This window comes from Etheostoma spectabile, chromosome 15 (assembly GCF_008692095.1).
Source record: "Etheostoma spectabile isolate EspeVRDwgs_2016 chromosome 15, UIUC_Espe_1.0, whole genome shotgun sequence".
Lineage (NCBI taxonomy): Eukaryota > Metazoa > Chordata > Actinopteri > Perciformes > Percidae > Etheostoma > Etheostoma spectabile.
This window is the reverse complement of record NC_045747.1, coordinates 4,068,539-4,081,164: the sequence shown is the minus strand read 5'-3', so window position 1 is coordinate 4,081,164 and position 12,626 is coordinate 4,068,539. Positions and strand designations below refer to the sequence as shown.

Below are 12,626 nucleotides of genomic sequence, written 5' to 3'. Positions count from 1 at the left end.
CTCACACACACAACAAACACACACTCACAGACTTAGTTACCTAAGTAAAAATACCTAACATCATACCAGTCTCTTCTTGTTGCCCCTAAAACACGGCTGAAGAGTAGAGGGGATCGGGCTTTCTCAGCCGCAGCCCCGAGACTTTGGAATGAGCTGCCTCTACATGTCAAACTGGCCCCCAGCCTTCCGGTTTTTAAATCGCGACTTAAAACACATTTTTATTCCCTGGCTTTTAATACAGCATGAGAACTGTATGTTGTATTTGTCTGGTGTTGTATTCTGTCTATTTATTGTTCCATGTCTATGTACAGCACTTTGGTCAACCAGGTTGTTTTTAAATGTGCTCTAGAAATAAAGTTTGATTGATTGATTGATCATAGTTTGCTAAAAAAACTATGAGTTTGGCTACTGATGTGTGTGTTGTGGTTACTTTTAGTTCCAGCCAATCAGATTCCATCCTGGCCGAGGGAGTACCAGCTGTCAAAGAGCTACACAAGCTGGAGTTTGAGTGAGTAGCTCAGACATTTGATATTTTAATTCACAATGACAATGACAATGACAATGACGACATTATCTTTTTCTGTAGACTCGGTCCAGAGAAAGGTCCCCTGGCTCTTCCCAAGCTGTGGGAGCTCCTGCCAGGTCTACATAACCTACAGCACTTAGAGTAAATATACACACCTTTACTTCTATTTCTCTCTCAATGCAGGTATCCCTCTGTCTCTATGTGTTTGTTTCTAGTGTCTGACAATCTCTCTCTCCTCCTTCAGTCTAGAGAACAGTAAGATAGGAGACAAAGGGGCAGAGAAATTGGCTGATGCTTTAGTCTCACTTGATTCCCTGGAGATACTCAAGTAAGAATATGTTCCTTTCTCATGTTATGTGAAGTGTGTGTGGTTTGGACTAAGTGTTTACCCCATCCTTCTGGTTATTAGTCTGTCACAGAATTGTATAGGAGACCAGGGGGTGACAAAACTGGCAACCACGTTGAGGGGCCTGTCCAAACTGCACTGTTTAAGGTATATAATACACACACACACACAAACACAGAGCAAGACATGTAACTACTCAACAACACCCACAGTGGCACATACTGTAGAGACCCACATAATTTCACTTCCCTCTTTCCTCACTTTTTTTTCAGCCTCTACAGTAACATGATTTCTGATGAAGGGGCGGAGAGTTTAGCAGCTGTCCTGCCACACACGGCTTCGCTCACTAACCTGGAGTAAGACCATACATTTCACATTTTCCTTAGACATTCATAATTTATGTATGTATGTATGTATAACTCTTCGTTTATTTGAGAAAATATACTGTGATATCCGTGTTTTGGACTGATCGTAATTTTCATCAAACCTTGAACAGACTGGTTGAACAAAATACACACACACACACACACACACACACACACACACACACACACACACACACACACACACACATCAAAGGAGGAACCAGTGACATGATTAGATACAAGTAAATGTTGATCAGCTAATCTGTTGGTTTGTAGGTCAGTATGTGTTAATACAAGGATGTGTTTTTCATGAATTTGTCACTTTCAGTAGACACAGTAGTACACATTGAAGATACATTTAAAGTGTAAGCTGTTCTCTCTTTGACAGTGTGAAGTACAACAAGCTTACAGCTGTTGGAGCGCAGAGCCTGGGAGCCAGTCTGAAAAACTGTAAAAAAATGAAGACCTTGAGGTAAGAAGACCTGTGTTTGGGATCATTGTTGCTTCACAAACACAACCAAAAACTAAAGTATTGTTTTCTAATTTCCATCCAACATAATAATATCTCTTTCCATCACATCCTATCACAGGATGTGGAACCAGTGTATTCCATACGGAGTGTTCGAGAGACTTCAGCAGCAGGACAACCGGATCCTTCTGCAGTAGAACGATATGAAACCTCTACCACAAGGCTATGCACTTTTTACCATGCATCTCAGGCATACATGTTTACACTACACAGTCCCTTTTCTAGAGAGAGAGCGAGAGCAAGAGCGAGAGAGAGAGAGACGGAATTTTAACAGAAAATAAAAAATAATTTGCTGCTTTTTTCAACAGTTCATTAAACCATGTTCTTTAAAATATTCTACCCAGTGACACAAAGTAATACTTCATCCTTCAGCGTTACACAGTACTGCGTGTGTATACTGTATGTGTTTGTGTTAATGCTTGGTACAAATTTAAGAAGCACATTTGCACTTGTTTGTCTTATTGTAATTTTATAGATTTGTTGTATTTCATGTGTGTTGTTTCTTAAAGAATAGTGTTTTTTGTTTTCTCTCTTTCTATGACTGTAAATTATACAGTGCCCAACGATCACCTGGCACTTTGAAAAATCAAATGTTTCATTTGTCATTTGTGTTCTTCCCTGTTCACCAAGTTCATCGGTTTATTAGCAACTGTTTTTCTCTTCCTTCCTAACAGGTTTCTGTTCTCTATTTTAATGCAAACTGACACTGAGTGTTATTGTGTCTGAAACTCTGCATATTGGATCACATTACTTTATTTGCATTAAGCCATTTATTTCCACCAAATGTTAGTCATAGGCAGACTTCCCCCAATTGTGATATCATGGTAAAATAAGTGTGTGTGTGTGGGGGGGGGACTGAACTTTATTGACAACATCAATACTTTGTTGTCACTTGTGATGTTCCTTAAGGTGGCCTCTTTGTGACCTTACGATGTTTCTTGTGATTTACATTACCCTTTAAGGGGTTGGAGACTGCAGTTCTAAGAAGAAAGCCTGTGGCAGTGTGGAGTAGGAAAGGCACAGACATCTACCAGACAGGGATGCTGTTGAGTAGCATTATGGGAAATGAAGGATCCAGTGTTTGGGGGGGCTTGACCCATTTTTGAGATAAAAAATCAGGATATCGGACGTTCTGATGCTTTGACTTGACAATGTTCTTCTTTTTACCAGACCTTCGAACCACCGTCCACTACTCAGATTTGTTCATCAGTTCGAATGTATGTAGTGAACCAAAATGGTAATTCAGTCTTTTAAGAAGCTTTGCATTTTGCATAGATGTAAAACACTTCAAATCTAGCTGATTTTGTTTCAATATTGTGGCTATACAATTGATATGAGAAGGAAGAATACAAGCGGCAATTACTGTGTAAATGGTCAACGCCATACTTAAATCTCCATAAACAGAAAGAGAAAATTGTTGATTTAGATAAGTGAGATACTATTAATCTGTGTACATTAAGGATAGTTCAAGTACTGCATGAAGGAATTCATGCTTTTTTATGCAGGAACACACACACACACTCTTGGTTTAAATCTTGGTTACTTTACGGCTTCGTCACAACAATCTCAAATATCACTGGTATTACAGATTAACTTTTTAACTCTTTCCCCAGTCATAAACAGCAGGAGGCTACAGTACCTCACATGAACACGTCAGGTAATGTCAGTTTTCAATCACACACATTATATTCCTGGCATACTATGCAGATTTTAAATAGGGCCACAAACGGATCAGCCCCAGCATACATCCAGGACATGGTCAAACCCTGTACCCCAACCCACGCACTCCGCTCTGCATCAGCCAACCTGCCTGCTGCCCCCTCCAGACTGTTTGCTGTCCTGCCTCCTAAATGATGGAATGAACGCCATATTGACATCAGGACGGCTGAAAACCTATGCATCACATATACATATACATGTGTATATATATACATACATATATACATACATATATACATGTATATAGATACACATATATGTATATATATCTATATAAATGTACAGTGAATACTGTATATATATATATATATATATATATATATACTACTTCCTGATGCTGCACTTTAATATGGCTCTTTGTAGTTTTGCTTATTTAAAACTAATGTACTTGCACTTATTACTTGTTGTCTGGAGTTTGTACCTTCAGGGTGGAAAGCACTTAATTGGAAGTTGCTTTGGATAAAAGCGTCAGCTAGATGACATGTAATGTAATATAATGTAATGTAATGTAAATCTGAAGACCAGAGGACTGCTGAGGATTTTCTTTATCAAGCCCCAGCAGCATCAAAGCATTACACCTAGCTCCCGCTGTTCTCTGGTGCACCAACGCTCTCTTGTGGACAAATGTAGAGAGAGAAAGTGAGCCCAAAAAAGCACATGCTATCAAGTGAACAGTCTGAGATCACTTTAAAACAAGTGTTTTACAAGTGTCAACTGCAAGATAATCAATGAACACACATCTAAAGTGACAGTTGAAATAAAAGGCAAAAAAGCTGCTATTTTATGTATTAAATACACAGTAGAAAATTAAACTCTTACCATCCACTGCTTATCATAGCATGTGCATGTCTCCAAAGAAGCAGATGTGGAGGGTTGACACAAGCACTGGGTAAAGGCTGCATGTTGATTTGTCACAGTCCTTGGGAAGTATTATAAGTTTCCACTAAACTAAGATATGAGCAGAGAGGATCAAAACCTGACCAGCACAGTGTGGTATCAAGCCCGGGGAATGCCATAAACCGTCTTGTACCTGCAACTAACACCAGTGATTTATAAACAGTTTTCATATAAAAGTAAAATCTTACCCATTTCACAACTTCTCGCAATTGATTTTCAGAATACAATTCACTGTTCATCAACAGGGAGCCCATTTCTTGTATTGATTCCATAATCTTTTTGATCAAATGCCATATAAACATGTTTTACGGTATTTAATCAAAATTCGTATCCTGAGCTTAAGTGTCACGTGATTTACATGTTGTTTCACATTAACTTGTATACCACCAAAAATAGACACACTGATTTATACAAACGCATAAACAATCCAAACTTTGAAAAGGGCACCCCAAAATATTGCTTACCGGTAGCCTTAATCCAGAATGAAGAAATAATTTGATTCTTAGTCATAATTAATCAATACTAGTTGAATTCTGATGTGAATTATAAGAAAAACAATGTTTTTGACAATCATAGTTTAACATCCCTGTTTTGTTCTTGAGTTCCAGCATGGCTTTCTCTTTTTTTCATTCACTTTATAATGTGGTTGTGGGCAATTATCTGGGTATATTTAGTGTGCCATTTAAAGCAGAATGTAATGACTGACTCAAAACACTGAGTCAGGCAATAAAATCCTGGACCAGTGCATGTGCAAATATTTTTAAACGTGTTTTGTCTCTACAGCTTCAGTTATTCGGTGGACGACCTTCACCACATTGCAATGACTATTTTAGTTTTATTTTGATATGTGCTTATTCTTGTAGGCAGGCGCCGTGAGAAAATACTGGTTCCTCTGTGTTGCCTCCAAAAATCAATGTTAGTTAACTTCACAGACCTATAGTATGTACAGTACCATCAAGGCTTGCAAATACCTAGCATTGAATGGCATCATTGCTTAAAGGGGAACTATGCAGTTTTCTTCTTTGCTTATTTTACCTTAAAGGTGCTCTAAGCGATGTCACACATGTTTTAGACTACATTTGTTGTCACATACAGCAAACAGCTTGTCACTATCCGCAAGCTGCATGTTCCCAGAACACACTGTAAAAAATCACGGTCTCTGTAGACAGCCCAGGGTCTACCAACGGCAACAAAAATAAACAGTGCCCACCTGCACCACCAAGCATACACAAACAGTGTTGCAGCGTTCCAGCCAATAACCAACAAGGATTCGGGGATGGGGGTAGTGTGAGGAAGCACAGAAGGGAAGGAATGGGATAAGGAAGGAGGGGCAAGCTAGTCTCGTTTTGTTTGAAAATACTTTGAATGTCAACAAGACAGACTTAGAGCACCTTTAACTGAACAGTTTGGAGTCATTGGAACGGTTATGACTTTTTTTCGTGTTGAAAGGTGACCGTCTCGCTTCCCCCTAGCGCCTGTGAGTGGAAAAACCACCCTTGCAACTTTGGGTCACCGGCCTCAGCGTCAGGAAGTATCGTGTGATGTCAGGTCTCGCGACCAAATTGCGTCACGGCACTGCACACACACACACACACAGCCCCGTTCAGGAAACGGCCCAAAAAAAAGTTTTTACACTATCGCCATGGCTGAGCTGGCAAAAAAGTAGCAGAAAGCTAGGAAAGAAATGTCAGAGAAACATAGAAAGAGGAAACGGCAGACTGACCGAGCGAGGAGTCAGACATCAGTAAACATCGGAGACACCAAATATCTATTCCAAAGCTGAAGGGGGAGCTCTACAGAGAAACCTGTGAGCAAAAAGCCAGAAAACAGCGAAGAAATGGCCAAAACTGCATAGCGCCCCTTTAAATTCAGTTTATTATTGCTGCCAAGAATATACATTTGAACAGAATTCTAAAATTCATAACAAACTGAACAGAAGGTGACAAACTAAACCTTTTTAAAACACATAACCAATATCATGCGTCGAGTCTTTTCTGTGTCTAACACACATTTATAACATTAAATAAAACAAAATGCAAGAATTAAAGAATGTCAAATGTCTTCTGAGGTTCTTTTTTATGCTTTAATACTTGCTGCAGTATCATAAAACGTGTGGCAAGTGCGGTGTGGTGCTTCTGAGTCATAAGAGAGTTTGAAAAGGGTCTCTTGTGTTTCACAGTTTGTGTCGAGTATCAGAGTCTTGCCAGTGCTCCTGAGAATATGTACATCCCTGAAGCAAATACACAGTATGGATGACCTCAAAAGACACATTTTTGCACACCTCAAGGTGCATGAGCAAAGTAGCAATGCGTTCTGTATTCTGAAAACTTAAAAAAAAAAAAAGACAAATAGTTGTACTATGAGTGATTAAGTATGCAACAGACCTACAGTGGACATTGTTTTCCAACTCTTTGCCAGTGCTTCTGAGATGTCACACTGTGTAGGACATCGCACCATGACTGTAGTGGCAAGTTTTAATTTACTTCTTCAGTAGTCGACTACCACATCTTGCACAGCCTGGACAGTTGTTCAGCGTAAATGCCATTCACATCAGGCTACTTTATCTGAAATGGCCGAAATTTAAAGATGACTTTTTGGGGCACTTGTTTCACTTTATTAGATAGTGACAGTGGATAGACAGGAAATATGGTTGACTAATGGGGGATGACACGCAGCTAAGGGCCGCAGGTCAGATTCGAACCTAGGCTGCTGCAAAGGACCAAGCCTACATGGGGCGTACGCTCTTGCTGGGTGAGCTAGAGGCCACCCCAACTGGCCGCAACTTAGACAATCTGAGTCATGCTCCACATCTCTGGTAAACATTCATTTTACATCCACAGGGATCAGTTGTCTCTCTCCACTTAGAGCGCATTGTGCTTCCCTTTTGTCTTTCATTGCATCTAACGTGAAGGACACAGATGCCAGCGCTAACTCCAGGGTGTCCAATTGGAGTCCATTGCTATTAGAATGGCAACAGACTAGACCGACAGCTGATCCAGTGCAGAGCGCTCTCCCCGACAGTCGATCATGTCGCTGGTGGTGCTGAATCTCTTCCTCAGGCTACCTTCTTTTAGAGAAAACCTAGAGATGTTGCACAAAAAAAAATTATATATATATATATTTATATTTATTTATTTAAGAATCCAGAATATCATTACCAAAACATAGCTTCTCTTACACCATAACATAAAAGTGTAACCTCCTGTATCAGTTGCTCCATCAAAATACAAAGTTGTTTGCTGTTTGCCCTGTGAGGTAACCACTGGGACGAGTAGTAATAATGTTAAATGTAATAATGTATGCTCTTAGTATCTTAAAAAACAATGCCAAAAACACCCACACACAGCATGTCTTGTGTTCTCTGCTTACTTTTTCACTGAAATGTCCGCTTTGAAGCATGGTCCAATCTGCCCCGGAACTCTGCATCTTTACCACCGCCACTAAAATGTAATTTTCTTGCTCCAGGACCGCCCTTTCACTCAAGATACCCCTCAAAAACATCCAGCTCGTTGTCCGTGTCATAAGGGACAGAGGCCGGGTCGGACAGCACCCCGAGGTCCACTAACGCCTGGTCCATATCTTCAGGCAGAAATACTATCCCCACATTTAGGACGATGTACTCCATGAGAAAGGCATAATAAAGGATCAGGACGTTCACAAAGAACAGGCCCAGATAAAACATATATGGAAGTTCGTCAAACAGCGATTCTACCGAATCTAGCTGGGCATAAATTGGATGTGTCATAGAAAAGAAAGCGAGCCGCGGCTTGGGTTCTTGCGGGGCCAGGATGTGGGGGACTGGAGTTGCTGGTGTCACCACTAGAAATCTGTCTTGGGTGATGGGGCGTCCATTTCGGCTCGTCCTGATCTGCAAACAGTGATTGAGAGGCAGCTTTTAAGTGCTATATTGTATCTATACGGTCCAGAAGAAGACGACAGCAAGACAGGTAGACTTAAGGGCGTGACATTCATAGCTAAAAATAACCGGCAGACAGTATCAAAAATACCCCGTTAGCAAGCTCGACGCATTCTTGACATTGGTTCTTTGGGTTTGCAGAATTCACGCCATGCCAGCTGGCGAGGGCTAAAAACAGTAGCATGCAATGCTAGTGGAAAGAAACGCGAGCATTTCTAGAAGCAGAGTTATTTGGAGTTTCTTGTATACCGTTAAACATCCGTCCGGGAAATACGAAACATTTAAACATGCACGCTTCTGTCGATGTTTTCCCAGCTAACCGTCCCTTACATTTTAGCCAAGTGCATCAAAACAGTCCTGACCACAAAGCGACACCTGAAGCCTCGGCAGTTGATTGGCTCGCCGCTTGACAGGCTCTGCTGTGATTGGTCTTTGAGGACGTGTCGCTTGCTTTAACCGTCACTGCAAACGGGAAGTGAACGTTGTAGTTTTTCTCCACTTGCTTTTGTATGCTCCAATCTGGGGAGAGAACAACAACTCCCAGACAAACCACACACCAACCTGTTACGTAATGACCCCTCAGCGCTGCTATCGCCGCCTATCACCTTCTGTTTGCTAAGTAGCTATCTGTACGGGAAAGTGGGTGTAATGGATTGATTTGCGGACTCTAACGTTAGCGAAATAACGCGCCTGTCAAAACATCACACTCCTTAAAACCACAACCATGTTTGGCCGGTCACGGAGCTGGGTTGGAGGACAGGGGAAAGCGAAAAACATTCACTCCCTGGACCATTTGAAGTGAGTGGCTAGCAAAGATATGCTAACGTTATCCTCTATAACAGTTTGAGAACGACTCTGTCGGCGTTATTATTATTAGCTAAACGTTAGTTGTTAACAGCTAAAATAACAGCACTCAACTAACTTAACCGCCTGTAACTGTCCAGTCAACTAACATTAACTCAAATATATGGTTGCGGTGTCGTTAATATTCTTCTTGGCAAGGTAGATAGACATGTGAGCTAACGTTAGCTGTTAGCTTAAAGTGAAAATCCACCCTAAAACAGAATTGACACTGTTAGCTATGTTACAACGTTACCTAAATGGTTTTGGACAGTAAGGCCAGGTGCAACCATTAACTATCCATACAAGCTGAAAGGCGAAGTATCAAAATCAAAATGTAAAAGGCCTGCACAGGTGTTTTCAGTTCTTCTTGTTGATTAGCTCTGCTTAGGTTAAGTCAAGTTACGTTTGGGGGGCTATGGTGGCAATGGCAATGACCAATAAGAATGACGGAACTTAAAGTTGTCCCACCATAACAGGTGCAACTAATTAAACAGAGTGGGAAAATCCATTCCACAGAGGCAGTGTAATCGGGCAAAATAAATGAAAACTTGTGGCTGTAACTACAGTCAAGGGGCTTGAATTGTGTGGTTAGTACATTACACTGCCGGTATTTGGTGATGGCCCGTTGATTCTAAATTAGAAGCTACCTTTGTAGGCTCATAGTAATAACACATGTATTTCTTTTTTGACATCTAGATGGGTTGTATTTGAATATAGGTGGATTCATTATTCTGGTCTGTGGAGCAGCGTCCATGTATGTTTACATAACACTGCAGCTTTAACCACTGTTTTCACAACATCTTTCTTTCATTCATGTCTTTCCATCAGGTATATGTACCATGTTCTGACCAAAAACACCACAGTGACAGACCACAACCGAAATCTTCTGGTGGAGACCATCCGCTCCATCACAGAGATCCTCATCTGGGGGGACCAGAATGACAGCTCTGTATTTGAGTACGTACCAGTCAATGTCAAATCCTCGCCTGAAGCTACAAATATGTAACCTGACTAGAGCTGGGCAGTATATCAATATTATATCGATATTGTGATAAGAGACTCAATATCGTCTAATTGTAATATCTTAATATGGCATAAGTGGTGTCTTTTCCTGGTTTTAAAGGCTACATTACAGTGAATTGTGTCATTTTCTGATCTTACCTGACTGGTGTAACTGTTCTATTAATTGCCTTTACCCACTTAGTTATTATATCCACGTTACTGATGGTTATTCATCAAAAAATTTCATTGTGAAAATATTTTGTGAATGCACCAATAGTCAGCAATACAATATTGTTGTGGTATTGATATCAAGGTTTTTGGTCAAAAATATAGGGAAATTGGATTTTCACCATATCGCCCAGCCCTAAACCTGACGCACCAGATGGTTTGTTAACACAGAAATGTATGAGAAGCTGTCAAAGAGAAGGGGAGAGAGAGAAATACGACTCAAAATAATTGCAGCAGTGGGTATAATGGAATGACACGATGAACAGTGGCAATTATAGTAACAGTAAAGATAATAAAACTAGTCATAGTAATAGCAGTGTAGGGCGTCGAGCAGGTCCACAGCAGCTGCAAACCAATCTAGGTGCCACTGAATCTCCATGTGGAGATATTTGATCCGGGAAAACTTCCACTCGCAAACTTTTTAGTTTTCTCTAACATTATAACTGATAGATGGATAACCATACTCCAATTTACACTTGTAGGCAATTTAAGACTCCTACACCCACCTTCTAAATAGCAACTTTGCTAATAACTAATCCGTCATGCTGCTCTGATATCTGACTGTAAACCATTCAAGACTAAGTAAAACATTTTTTCAAATTGTTAAGATGTATAAGGATGTAAACATGTAGAAGTAACTATTTCATAAAAAGAATATTCTGCGTAACTAAAATGTTTGTATTTGTAAGCCCTCAGATTGGTGCATTTCAGTCATCTCTGGGAACTCAAGCTCATGAAACCATTGTCTTTGTTTTTAATCAGAAGCAGCTCTTAAATTAGTGCTGCATGTCATCACTTCTGTTTATCCACGTTGCCACCTCTGGCTGTTTTATAGGAAACAGGAAAACCTATGGCGCAAAGTACTGGAGTGCTCTTGTCTTTCTTCATTTAGTATTTACTGTGATGATTGTGATTTAGCCAATTTGAGATCTAATTAGCTTGACGTGATAAACTGCAAGGTGTTTTAGGCTGAAATTAGCATATATAAAAGTGTAGATGCACATCACAAAATCCTCACAAAAATGATGTTTGAACCGGTTCTTGTATTTCTTTGAAGATTAGTTTTTGGCTCTATTGCCTTTATTAGATTGTGTTAGTATTGATAGACAGGAAACATTGGTAGAGAGGATGGTATAAATGCCACAAAAGGTCCATTGTCGTAATCAAATCAGTGGCATTTTGGGTATACGGTATCGGTCTTGACCACAAGTCCACCAGGACGCTGCAAAAGGGAAATATTCTTCAATCACCATGAACTGACTCCTGTATGTGTCTGTGTGTGCTCTCCTGTATGTGTTCAGCTTCTTCCTGGAGAAAAACATGTTTGCATTCTTCCTGAACATTCTGCGTCAGAAGTCGGGACGCTACGTGTGTGTCCAACTCCTCCAGACCCTCAACATACTGTTTGAAAACATTAGCCATGAGACTTCCCTATGTAAGTATTTAAATCAAGACTGGTTGGGACAAAAAATAGAAACATATGTATGTTGTGATGCATTGCAAGTAAATATCCCTGTAACATGCAAAACACTTTTTAAAATGTATTTTTGTAGACTGCTGCTTTATTTATTTGTGTGGTGACTCCTGGTATGTTTTGAGGCTGTGGTGGTGTTGAGAAAACTTCATACTATAATGAAACTACATTGTATTGAATGGTGTTTCTATTTTGTATAAGAATATTAGAAACATCTTACTCTATCATACAGTCCAGGGCTGGTTATTACTTAATTTGTTGGTGTTAGTGGTGATTGTTATTTGTTATCTTATATAAAGCAATGTAGGTCGTGTAGAAGTATTAAAAATCACAGTTATGGTACCGTCTCAACAGGAATTAAGTCTTTTCTTATGTTCACTGTACACAACAGTCAGTGCAGTAGTTCAAACCTCACTGTTAATCTGATGACTGTAGAGCAAGGATTGAAGTAGTGCAGTGGAGCTGTACACTTTCAGATTTAGGCGTTTAGTGTGCTTTTCTACAATCACTGGGCTCCTGGATGGTAAATGGCATGATTATCAGGAGTTCACAAAAGGACAAAAGGCCATCTTTCTAAAAATGTGAACAAGCTTAATCAAGTCTCTTCTCTTCTTAGATTATCTCTTGTCGAACAACCACGTGAACTCCATCATTGTGCACAAGTTAGACTTCTCCGACGAGGAGATCATGGCTTACTATATCTCCTTCCTCAAGACCCTGTCACTCAAACTCAACAACCACACTGTGCACTTCTTTTACAATGAGGTGAGGCCATAGACGG

General features: G+C 40.1%; 3 protein-coding genes across 12 annotated transcripts in view; 2 read left to right on the top strand and 1 right to left on the bottom strand.

Moving 5' to 3' along the window:
• ciita (class II, major histocompatibility complex, transactivator) overlaps positions 1-2,330 on the top strand; it is a 22,326-nt gene extending 19,996 nt beyond the window's left edge. For both annotated transcript variants that reach the window (XM_032537652.1, XM_032537651.1), the window contains exons 16-22: positions 437-508; positions 587-667; positions 771-854; positions 936-1,019; positions 1,145-1,228; positions 1,626-1,709; positions 1,828-2,330. In XM_032537652.1, the coding sequence (XP_032393543.1) occupies positions 437-508; positions 587-667; positions 771-854; positions 936-1,019; positions 1,145-1,228; positions 1,626-1,709; positions 1,828-1,903 (565 nt within the window). In that variant the 3' untranslated portion in view covers positions 1,904-2,330. The remainder of the gene's footprint in view (positions 1-436; positions 509-586; positions 668-770; positions 855-935; positions 1,020-1,144; positions 1,229-1,625; positions 1,710-1,827) is intronic.
• A 3,926-nt stretch (positions 2,331-6,256) lies between these two features.
• dexi (Dexi homolog (mouse)) lies at positions 6,257-8,699 on the bottom strand. 4 transcript variants are annotated; one of them, XM_032537669.1, is made up of 3 exons: positions 8,390-8,699; positions 7,752-8,250; positions 6,257-7,463 (listed from the first exon to the last, which is right to left on the bottom strand). In XM_032537669.1, exons 1-2 carry the CDS (start codon positions 8,480-8,482, stop codon positions 7,858-7,860), a joined length of 486 nt encoding a protein of 161 aa, XP_032393560.1. In that variant the 5' UTR covers positions 8,483-8,699; the 3' UTR covers positions 6,257-7,463; positions 7,752-7,857. The 4 variants fall into 4 exon arrangements, with proteins under 4 accessions (XP_032393560.1, XP_032393561.1, XP_032393563.1 ...); XM_032537670.1 differs by having other exon boundaries at positions 8,548-8,698; XM_032537672.1 differs by having other exon boundaries at positions 8,661-8,681.
• A 160-nt stretch (positions 8,700-8,859) lies between these two features.
• The window catches only part of clec16a (C-type lectin domain containing 16A), a 49,555-nt gene continuing 45,788 nt past the window's right edge, over positions 8,860-12,626 (top strand). For all 6 annotated transcript variants that reach the window (XR_004335329.1, XM_032537657.1, XM_032537654.1 and 3 more), the window contains exons 1-4: positions 8,860-9,096; positions 9,970-10,098; positions 11,673-11,806; positions 12,462-12,610. Coding sequence is in view for 5 of the 6 variants with exons in the window: in XM_032537657.1 (XP_032393548.1) it covers positions 9,023-9,096; positions 9,970-10,098; positions 11,673-11,806; positions 12,462-12,610 (486 nt within the window). In the remaining variant the exon portion in view is untranslated. The remainder of the gene's footprint in view (positions 9,097-9,969; positions 10,099-11,672; positions 11,807-12,461; positions 12,611-12,626) is intronic.